Source organism: Rissa tridactyla, chromosome 2 (assembly GCF_028500815.1).
Source record: "Rissa tridactyla isolate bRisTri1 chromosome 2, bRisTri1.patW.cur.20221130, whole genome shotgun sequence".
Taxonomy (NCBI): domain Eukaryota; kingdom Metazoa; phylum Chordata; class Aves; order Charadriiformes; family Laridae; genus Rissa; species Rissa tridactyla.
Window position 1 is genome coordinate 64,203,612 of NC_071467.1, and position 11,995 is coordinate 64,215,606.

Genomic DNA, 11,995 nt, shown 5'->3' on the forward strand with positions numbered 1-11,995 from the left:
CATTGGAATTAAAGGGGAGGCAGTTCTAGTATTTCGCTCCCCCATTTTGCTGCAATTAGAAATGAAAGACACAAACCACTCTAGTAAGGTTATTTGGTTGTCTGGTAGTCTGTGCTGCTCCTCAGCCATTGTCATAACTAAGCCATATTTTTCCGCTGTGGTGACACTGTAATACAGACACACACACAGATTTGTAGCATCTGTGCCAGAATTTTATATGAACATTTGTATATACTAATATAGAAAATTCGCAAATCTTCCAGCAGGCATGTTAACCTCTCACAATGTGAGATTTTGGATTCTTTCGTAAAACTCTCGTGACTGTATTCTGGAAACGTATCTGTAAATGGTTTTTTTTTTCCTCTCCCTCTTATTTTTCTGTGATGAGGGAGATCTGTGGCTATAGATTGCCTTTTCTATCCATACCTTTTTGGCCAAGAGGTGAATTGTGTTCTTGTGTGCAGTGGAAGTCACCCCCAGCCTAGAGTGCGGTTTGTGCAAGGTGACAGTGTGGGCTGTGAAAACTTCTGCAGCTGCTGTCTCCTGTTGGCTGGGTAAATATTAGAAGCTGTGGAAATACAAGTGTTGAAGAACGGTCAACAGTCACATCGTGCCACTATTGTTTAGTCCCAGAGTTGGCCCTGATTTAGTGGAGAATTTTGGACTTAAACCCATCTTCATTTGTTGAAACTATGAAACGTACGTTTCATTGAAAAATATTTCAGTATTCAGTTGCTTTACTGAATTGTGGCCTCCAATACCTGGGTGTTTCTTCTGAATTAATTTATTTATTTGGAGGGTTTAAAATGGGGCCTTGAAGAGTTTACTACATTTTGTTTTGTAGACTGTTAAAAACAAATACAATCATTACTTTTTGTCCTTTTCAAAATAATGTATTCAATGCCGCATTCCTTTTTGAATAGAAAAGAATACCCCCATAGAGACAGATTCCTTCAAAAGCACCGTTGTAAGGTTACAGAAAGGTTTTATGTGAGAATATTTATATTTTTAACCACATCCTTATGTTTCAGATCTCTGTCTGCTTTTTCAAACAATGGATGCGTATTTATAGTGTAAATATTCTCACTGAAGCAAACACAATGTGCTGTGCTACTCACATGTACAATATATAGCGTCTCATGTCCACTTAGATTAGAATGCACGGCTTTTAGCACTGCTCAAAGATGACAGTGTATCTATGGGGAAGCTCTGGCATCCAGAAGGCACATTTTATAGGCAAAAAATATTAGCAAGACGTAATAAGAAGAAAAGAAACACAAACTGCTCCCCCTAATTTTTAGTTGTCTGGAATTTGAAGCTTTCCCCCCTTTTCTACCGTGCCTTTGCCTGAGTCTGGGCATGCACAAATGAGAAGGAAAGGAAAAGCTGACATTACGTTCTGTAATTTCTTCCGCTTTGGATACAGTTTTTGTTGAGGAGGATCACTGCTTATATCTGCTCTTGGTATTTTTGTGTGATTTCAGGACACGTGTAAACCAGCAGTGTCCTTGCAGATGCAGGAATAACTGGAGAAGATTGCTGAGAGTTTCTCGATCACAGAAAGATGCGCTGTCTGAAACCTGCCTGTCTGTTGATCTACCTGTTATAATTTAGGGGGAGAATCTGAACATCTCACGCTTTTATTTGACGTAGAATAATATTACTTGTCTCTGCAAGTAATTACAATAGGAATATTTTTGCTGTGTTTAAAATTCTGAAGCTTACTTATTTGTCAGATTTCTGTGAGAATTGTAGTACAACATATATGTTTTTAGAAATTAACATTCTTCATTTTGTATACTTCTGAATTAGCTCTAGCAGAAACCTTTTCAGTTAGAGAATTGCTCTGACCTTGCACAATACCATATGTTGAGTGTGCTGCTATTCATCTTCTAAACATTAGTAGTCTTGAATGAAAAGGTATTCTGTCTATCCTATGGTAACTAAAGGAGTTAAGTAAAATCCTTTTGATTGCAGTGATAGAAATTAAACATTTCACATAAATCGCTCTCTTATTGGTTAAGAAGCATTATTTCTTTGTGTTAATTCAGATAACAACTGTACAGATATGTGGGTGTGCACATCATGTAAATTTAGGTTTTTTTAGAATATGGCTTAAATTCTGAAATCATAGAAAATCAGAGTCCTGGCCAAGTGTACATTAACTCTTATATTGCAGTATATACCGGTAAGGGAGTGAACTCAATCGTGTAGTAGTCTCAGCAGAACCTAAGACTAGGAAAGTAAGTGAAAGACGGATATTTCACCCTAACACTCAGTTTCTTTGCTTTGACAGTTTAACACCGACCTTTCATGTAGTTTTAACGTTTCTTGTGTGGTTTAGCTTCTTTTATTTTTATGGTAAAGTGCAAAAGTACGAGAATAGAGAAAACATGCTGTCATAAATACATAAAGGAAAATAACAGACAAGGCAGTGGCTCAACTAGAGTTTCTACTTAAGCAGATATTTAGATGGTCATATATATCTGTTATAAAAATATATATTTATGCAATTTAGAATTAAGAGGTGTAAGCAGATAATTCACGTGTATTCTTAACGAAATACGTATCAACTGTAGCAACATCCAGCACCTTACAACAGTTTCTTACATCTATTTATCAAAAATATTGGGATGCAAAAATTAGAGAAAATTGGTGTAGTTCCACTGAGGTTAGTAAGAAGATGGCTGTTCCTAAAAGCTCAGAATATGGCCCCCTGCAGTTTTCAGCTTCTACTTGGTGACTGTCTGCTGATCATTACTAAGTTTTGTTGGTTTTTTTTTTTTTTTTAAATAAAAATGCCAGATGGTAACTGTCCATTTTTATGCATTTTAGGCCTCAGAGTTTTTTTTTTTTAATTATTTTTAAAGTAATTTCAGAATCAGAAACCATATCCTTGTAGAACTGTTCTTTTCTGAAATTTAAAAATTTATTGTCTTTTGCTGTTAGAAATGACCGAAAGCAGGTGTGTTTGATGAGAGAGCTAAGAGATCTTAGACTGTAGCTGTGGGAGGGAATTCTACTTGCATACCTGGAGTTCAGACCTGCAGCGGTGCCATCGTGCTCAAATACCTGCAGAGCATTTCAACAGCAGCATTACTGCAAGACTGGGAAGCTGACTGACTTCCTAGTTCTTGTACTATTTCTGTATTTTATTCTTCATTTTATGGACTAAATGCCTTTTCAAGATTTTTTTTTCCTGGTTTTATAATGCATTTTCTGGCATCTTCCTGGGCTTTGGCTCCAGGATGATTTCTAGTGACTTCTTTCCTGTTTGGTACTCGCCAGTCCTTTTAAACATATTAGAAAACACCTGAGGCTGATGCATCTGTGAGGAATTGGGCCCTGCTTAACACTTTTTTAAAAACAAGAAGGTCAAATTATCTTCTGAAAAAGTTCAACATTTAGAGGACAGATGAAAAATGCAGTGGGCATCTTACAGTTCAGCACTACCCCAGTACTAGGTGGACTACTTTCCTACTTTATCGTAAAAGATCAGACTGAAGTAGTTAGGGGCTGCATGAAGACTGAATTGCAAAGGTGAATACAGGATGCGGTACTGGCCGTAATACTGTTACTTTTCTAAAAAAAAAAAAATAAAAATAAATGTTTCAAAGACTGTTCATATTACAGTGAGAGAAGATTCTTTCTATTTTTCAGAAAAGTTTCAGACTATATTAGCAACTGTGTGCGAAAAGCTTAACTTGTATTTATGCTCTCCCCGATGGAAGAAGACCTCAGCTTTGTTAACGTGATAATACGTATTTTCTTCATATCATGTAGGAGCAGAAGTGCCTCTTTTTCTGGCTTTCTTTCAGTGTTTTGCCATGGAAGGACACAGGTCACATTTCAGCATCGTTTGCTGCACAGTTCACCTGACAAGGAGGCATTTTTTTATTCGTTTACTGAAAATTGTTCACAATCCATGTTTTCTACCTTGATGTGCTTGTAAATGATCTACATTCCATTATCGTGATTTTTTTTAAGCTTCTTTTACAAAACTGGAGGGAAATATGTACAAGTATGTTTTCTGCTTTGCAATGAAAGTGTACATTTATCACTTAGGTACATGTAAACCACTTCTGTGAATTGGGCCCTTGGAGTAAATGTGCTTTGATGTAATGGCCATCTGCTCACGAATATCACATTTGCTAGTTTAAAAAATAGTTTGATATAGATAAACACATAGTTCGGTAAAATTATATGCTTTCACCAGGTAGCAATACAATAGCAAAGTTTTATATTTACCATAAGCCAATAATCAAGCTGGGATGGAGGTCTCAAGTGTTTTATTTGCTGCTTTTAAAAATGAATCTCTAACATTTTCTTTTAGTTGCTGACTGCTGTTTTCAAAATGGTAAATGCAGGACCCACATCAGATTATAACAGGAGGCAAAAGTATATCCTAGCCATTTCAGAAAACAATCATAGTCTGGCTTCTCTTTTCACCTTGTGAAAATGAAAGCTGTTCTTCTCTCCAATGGACCCAGTACAGCCCCCCACCAGGAGACCCTGACCAGCTGACCTGACACACTTGCCCCGTATAGCTCCACTAGGGTCAGGTGTCAGTGACGCAGAAGCGGCCCTTGACTTGAGAAGCGGCTAAAGCCAGTTTGCCAGAAAAGACAGCCCTGACGAGATGGAGTTGGCCAAGCCAGGGGTTCCGAGTGCCTAGGTCTGAGGAGTGCAGGTCAGCTGCAACGTGTTGCGCATACGTAGTGCGGTAAACATAGCTCAGCGCCAGGCCGTTTTTTAAGTTGATAAAAACTGTTTTACTAGGCTCTTTGTTTGATTTTGGTTGTGATACTATGGTATCTACTGTGGTCCCAGCACATATTTTACTGCTGAAGTCAAAGTTTATTCTTAGATAGCACTGATATCAAACTGTAACTGGGACAGAGTATGTGGATTTATAGGTGGAGCGTGTGAGTGATGGTGAGTTTGGTTTCTGGATGTATCTTCAAAATTTGTCTTTATGGTTACTGCTTTTAGTACGGAAGACAGCAATGATGTAAAATGTGCGTGTTTGATAACTTTGTCTTGTTTTTCCCCCCCTCTCCTCTCCTGTATTTTAGCATATGTTCCTGAGGAGGAATTGAAAGCAGCAGAAATAGATGAAGACAGCGTGGAAGATGATGGGCTGTCTCTGGACATCCAGGAGAATGAGTATTTGTGCAATGAAGAAGCGGAGATCAAAGAGGCTCAAAGCTACCAGAACTCCCCAGTCAGCACTGCAACTAATCAGGATGCAGGCTATGGTTCGCCGTTTAGTGAAAACAGCGATCAGCTGGCCCATTTCAAAAGCACTTCCTCTAAAGAAGAGAAAGAGGATCCTCAGTGCACAGACAATGTTTCCTATCCACAGGACAGCTTGGCACAAATAAAAGCTGTGTATGCAAATTTGCTTTCAGAGACTTGCTGGTCCAGTTTAGCTTTGGACTTAAAGAAATCCAATCCGACCACCAGCAACAACGGCATCAGCCAGAATGAAAACACCACCAGTACCGACACCAACGCCAATTCCCAGAGTACTAGTACTACCAGTACCAACACTAGTACCAGTACAACTACCAGTAATACCAGTAACAGTAATAGTAACAGTGGTGGCTCAGGTTATGACTGGCACCAAGCTGCACTGGCTAAAACTTTGCAGCAGACCTCATCGTACGGACTTCTCCCAGAGCCTAGTCTTTTCAGCACAGTACAGCTTTACCGGCAAAACAATAAACTTTATGGGTCTGTGTTCACCGGTGCTAGCAAGTTCCGATGCAAAGACTGCAGTGCAGCCTATGACACACTGGTGGAGCTAACAGTGCACATGAACGAAACCGGACATTACCGTGACGACAACAGAGATAAAGAAGCCGATAAGACCAAACGGTGGTCAAAGCCTAGAAAACGATCGCTTATGGAAATGGAAGGCAAAGAGGATGCCCAAAAAGTGCTGAAGTGCATGTACTGTGGGCATTCGTTTGAGTCTTTGCAAGACCTCAGCGTCCACATGATAAAAACAAAGCATTACCAGAAAGTGCCTCTGAAGGAGCCAGTACCAGCCATCACTAAATTGGTCCCTTCTACCAAAAAGCGAGCACTTCAGGACTTAGCTTCACCTTGTTCACCTGAGCCAACAGGGATCACTGCAGAAGCCTCCCTGGGTGAGTCTGCAAAGGATCAGAAAACTGCCAACCCCTACGTGACTCCAAACAACCGCTATGGCTATCAAAATGGTGCTAGCTACACTTGGCAGTTTGAGGCACGCAAAGCCCAAATACTGAAATGCATGGAATGTGGCAGTTCCCATGACACTTTGCAGCAGCTCACTGCTCACATGATGGTCACCGGTCATTTCTTGAAGGTGACCAATTCTGCTTCCAAAAAAGGAAAACAGCTAGTGTTGGACCCTGTGGTGGAGGAGAAGATACAGTCTATACCTCTTCCGCCCACCACCCACACAAGGCTACCGGCCTCCAACATTAAAAAGCAGCCCGATTCCCCAGCAGGCTCCACAAACTCGGAGGAGAAGAAAGACCTAGAGAAGGAAAAGGTGGTGGTCAGTGAAACAGAGAAAAAGATTAAAGAAGAGAATGAGGACTCCACAGAGAAATTTGAGCCAACAACTTTGTATCAGTACCTCAGAGAGGAGGACCTAGATGACAGTCCTAAAGGCGGAATAGACATATTGAAATCCCTGGAGAACACAGTGACAACAGCTATCAGCAAAGCTCAGAATGGAGCACCTTCCTGGGGAGGGTATCCCAGTATTCATGCAGCTTACCAGCTCCCGGGAACAGTCAAACCCCTTCAGCCCGCGGTGCAGAGCGTTCAAATGCAGCCGTCTTATGCCAGCAGTGTAAAATCACTGTCGTCAGAACACAATGCGCTCATCCATTCCCCGGGCAATCTCACACCCCCGCCTCACAAGAGCAATGTATCTGCTATGGAAGAGCTAGTGGAGAAAGTTACAGGTAAAATCAACGTGAAGAAGGAAGAAAAGCCTTTGGAGAAAGAGAAGAGTTCTCCAGTCAAACCCATGTCACCTGCTGCTAAAGAAAACAAGGACTTCCCCAAAGCAGAAGAAATAAATAACAAACAGCAGCAGAAGAAGAGCTCTGAGACAGAAGTTCAGAAGGTCAAAAAGGATAGTCCAGCAGAAGCACATACGCCAAATGGTACAGAGCCACTTAAAACAAAGGTTGCAAACGGCTGTAACAATTTAGGAATCATCACAGATCATTCACCTGAGCCATCCTTCATTAACCCATTGAGCGCTTTACAGTCCATTATGAATACCCACTTAGGCAAAATTTCTAAGCCGGTGAGCCCCTCTCTGGACCCTTTGGCCATGCTGTATAAAATTAGCAACAGCATGTTGGACAAACCCATTTACCCAACCACTCCGGTCAAGCAGGCTGATGCTATTGACCGGTATTACTATGAGAACAGTGATCAACCTATCGATTTAACCAAGTCCAAAAACAAGCCTCTTGTTTCCAGCGTGGCTGACTCTGCCTCATCCCCGCTAAGGGAGAGTGCCCTGCTGGATATTTCTGATATGGTGAAGAACCTCACAGGGCGTTTGACACCCAAGTCTTCAACTCCGTCTACTGTGTCAGAGAAGTCTGATGCTGACGGAAGCAGTTTTGAGGAAGCTCTGGATGAACTGTCGCCAGTACACAAGAGGAAGGGCAGACAGTCCAACTGGAACCCTCAGCATCTTCTGATCCTTCAAGCCCAGTTTGCTTCCAGCTTGAGGGAGACGCCAGAAGGCAAATACATTATGTCGGACCTAGGTCCACAAGAGCGGGTACACATCTCTAAGTTTACTGGTCTTTCCATGACCACAATCAGCCACTGGCTGGCCAATGTGAAGTATCAGTTAAGGAGGACAGGTGGAACTAAATTTTTAAAGAACTTGGACACAGGACATCCTGTTTTCTTTTGCAATGATTGTGCCTCTCAGTTCAGGACTGCTTCTACATACATAAGTCACTTAGAGACACACCTAGGGTTTAGTTTGAAGGATCTGTCAAAGTTGCCACTTAATCAGATTCAAGAACAGCAGAATGTTTCAAAAGTCCTCGCAAACAAGACTTTGGGCTCACTTGGAATTGCCGAGGAGGACTTAGGCTCCACATTCCAGTGTAAGCTCTGTAACCGAACTTTTGCAAGCAAGCATGCAGTCAAACTGCACCTTAGTAAAACACATGGCAAGTCCCCAGAGGACCATCTGATCTATGTAACTGAGTTAGAAAAACAATAGCGTCCAGGTAAGCAGCCAGGTATGCAAGTGACCACAGGAACATTGCACTAAACTTCTTCATAGTACTGCACTAGGCCTGACCTGAGCCTCTGAAATCAGTCTTACTTTTGTTGCTGAACTGCCTATCTGGACCTTGGTTTTTCTTACACTTATTTTGTAGTTATATTTATATGCTCTTTGTCCGATCTGTGCATGGTTATTTTTTGTTTCTGTTTTTATTTTTTGTGAGTCAAAGTCTGACCTTTATTTTCAACATCTGTCCTTGATGTTAAGCTATCTTTTGTAGAATATAGCGGGAGACACTATTGAGAGACATTAATTTAGCCGTAAAGAAAGACACAAAGAACAATGATAAAGAGACATCCTAAAATTACAAAGTTGCCATGACAATAAAGGTCACAGAACCTGGTAGTGTCAAGTTTTAACCCTCTGAGAACTGTAATAGCATTTCTGTGCCTTTCCCAGTGACTAAATAAGTAAATAAGGAAAAACTAAGCAAAACAAAAGGCTTAAAGGCATTTCATTCAAATAAAAGCTGTGTCGGAAGCAGAACTTATTTTTTTTAAATGAATGAGCTTCTTTTTTTTTTTTTTTTTTAATGCAGAACTGGTTTGTGAAGAAATTGTGCATGCAGTCCTTGGAAGAAGGAGAGCTGTGTAGTACTCAAGGGGTTAGGAAGCCACAACTGTATAAGTTAAATAATAATTAAAAAAAAAAAAAAGCAAACCAAGTTGCCACTATGCCCAAACCCTCTGGATGCTGAGAATTGCCACTTTTTGGCAAGAAAAAAAAAAAAGTATGCAAGCTGTTATTTAAAACAAGTGTAAAAATGCTCTTTTCTTTCCTTTCTTTTATTTTTTTTTCTTTTTCCTGTAAAATACTGCAGTTTATAGTTATTTACAAATGTTAAGCTTTGGTACAAGCTGACCTTTCTATAGTGTGCTGCATTGGTAAATGAAAACAAAAAAAATGGGGCAAATGTTGGATTCTGTTCCTTGTAAATTGCCAGCATCAGCTTAAAAAAATACATGTTACATATCGTACCATTTTAAACTGTTCAACTTTCTTTGTACCTTCTGGCTGTATGCTTTCTCTTTTAACTTTTTATATTGTCATTTTATATTCGATTTCTGTGTATATAATGTAAAACCACACTTTTTGAATAAAATTTAGTTCCTGCAGCTTGATATAAATAGAGGAATTTTACTGGCACCTGCATCTTTCCAGATGCATGTACTTAAAGGAACTATCTGACAAAAAAATAAATAAATAAAAATAAAGCAAGCAATGCACTATGAATTATACATTTTGATGTTTTATCATTAATATTGTACAGTACATTTTGGTTCACACAATTAAATCCACTGTTTTCTCGAGTGTAAAATAAACCCACATGCAGTTCTTGATTTACATACATTGTCATGTCGTCATTATATTGCCTTTGAGGTGTTATTCCAGCAATAAGAGGCATCGTTTATACAATCAACCGGCAAAAATCTATTCAAAATCATCTCTCGTGATCTGTACGCTGACGTGTTTCGTTCGAAGCCATAATATTAATAACCTCTCGAAAGAGATTCGCAGTAGGTACGCACTGTACAGAGTCAGTGGGGCGCCATCAGTTAGCGCCGGGCGTTCTGCTCATCACTGAAGTGCAAGAAGGGCTGCAAAGGTTTTGGCCAAGTTAATTTTCCTTTGCTGTGTGACGGTGCCCGTAGCCATTTTCTGTGCCTATTCAAAGACCGTCTCCTCCCTCCCTTCTCAGGCAAAACACCTTTTGATTTCGCCAGTCACACAGTCAGAGGCTGTGGCTTCTGCCCCTGTAGTCTGTTGAATGCTGCGGCACTTGCCTTTCTGCCAGCGGTGAGGACCTCTGAGGCTTTGACACCAGTTTTTACTTACAGTACAAGGCGGCAGACCTGTGTTTCTCTGTACTTTTTAAATATTGCATTTTGAGGTAAGCTGAGTGCTATCATATCAGGTGTTTCCCTTAATCTTTATTTCTGTTCTGTTGAATGCAGATGTCATTTAGAATGTAAAAGAGAGCTGTCAGAGCCTTCACTGCTCTATCTCCCGAGTGCTTTGACAGTTACAGTGTATGAAAGCCTGGGATCTGCTATCCATTACACTTTTTGGAGGGGCTATTAAATATGAGGACCTAGAGGGGTTTGCTTTCACATGGTATTAGTGAGACTGTTGCGTTATATATACTGCTGTGTACGTATGTATTTCTGTTCCTTCTTCTCAATTCTTCTGCAAGTAATTTAAATGTAAGATCTTTGCTTCCAAACACAGCTCCGTTCTACGTTGAAGCTTTACTTTAGTTACAAGCCCAGAAATATCCGTGCATTGTTCCGTTTTCTGCAAGAGCCTGGCAGGTCCAGGTCAGTTGCATTTACATAGTATTTCTAAGTAGTGCCAGGAGGTTTTTTTAAAATGTCCCTTACTTTCTTCGCTGCTAACTACCTATGTCCTTCAGGGGATCGAGCCATTTAGACATTTCAGTTCAATTACTGGATGATTATGTACTTTGGGCCCAAGGGGTGGTGAGGAAGAATAACAGTCAGGCCTACGGCTGTAATACAGAGTCTTTAAATAATAACCCTTTGAAGTTTTGTTTACTTTACCACGGGCCTGCAAACATGTGATTATAGAATGTGCTCTATTACATTGCAGTAGTGGGTGAAAAGGTTGAAAGGGAGAAATAATAGCTCTAAAGTGGGTTTGAATCTAATGTAAATCCATTAAAACTCATTTTGAAACACGGCATGTAAAGTGACTTCTCAACACCAGGTGACTCCCTCGAGAGGTGTTTATGACATTGCTAAATCCGTTCAGTTCTGATAGCTTCAGAATTGGACAATCACTCATCATCTGTGCCACTGTCTGAAGAAAGTCCATTTAGAATAAACTAGCAGCTTTACCTGGCGACTATGCTGATGCTACACTTTCTAAGACTAAAACATGAAGTAGATGAAAATTTGAGGGCTCTAATGTTTCACTTGCTTAACAAAATGAAGCACAGCAACAGTATGATCTTGATTCTTTGGATTTTTGCCACTTTTGTTTGAATATCGCATTTCTGAAAAATTTCCCTTTTTAAAAAAAATTGCGCACAGTTTAAAAACAAATTATTCTTTTCCCTGAAATCGGTTTGCAGCTTTATTTCTGCATTATTTCAAGAAGATTTCAACAAAGGTAAATTTGTACTATTTTATTAGTAGCTACTAAAGCTACTACGTGGAGGAGACCACATAGCCTTTCTTGGGCTTGAAGAAGACCTTTGTAAGACCCTTAAACCCCATAGTAGTCTCTGTAGGCCTGTATACATATTTTGTGACGCATCCAAAGTCTGTTGTATCCGATTCTTTTCAAAGATTTATACAGCTACGCTTTTTCAGCCTTACATTGCTGGTGTTTGCGTGTTTGCCTGTATCAGTTCTCAGAGGGGAGGATCTTGCTCTTTCTATTTCACAGGTTTTTTGATTTCTGCTTCTGTGCGCTTTCCTGTATTGCTGTTTTGAAGCTGATGCAAACCCCTGCAAATTTGCGAGATCTGTGTGCTGATGACATTAGTCCTGAGCGAAATGATATATTTTTCTTTTTTAATAGCATTTGGTGGGATATTCACTAATGTCTTCTGCAACGTAACTTTGTTATGGCTTTCTCTGGGTAGTTACACTGGTAATAACGACACCACACATAATCTGTCCTTATCATGGAGGCCGCTAAAAT

The 11,995-nt window shown here is 40.0% G+C and overlaps 1 protein-coding gene across 2 annotated transcripts in view; it reads left to right on the forward strand.

Annotated features, from left to right (window-relative positions):
• TSHZ1 (teashirt zinc finger homeobox 1) overlaps positions 1-9,665 on the forward strand; it is a 55,745-nt gene extending 46,080 nt beyond the window's left edge. Inside the window, exons 1-2 of one of the 2 annotated variants that reach the window (XM_054192746.1) lie at positions 4,976-8,267; positions 8,865-9,665. In XM_054192746.1, coding sequence (XP_054048721.1) covers positions 4,976-8,260 — 3,285 coding nt within the window. In that variant the 3' untranslated portion in view covers positions 8,261-8,267; positions 8,865-9,665. Of the gene's footprint in view, positions 1-4,975 lie in introns of those variants that run through there. The other variant, XM_054192747.1, reaches the window with a different exon arrangement.
• The last annotated feature ends 2,330 nt before the right edge of the window (positions 9,666-11,995 follow it).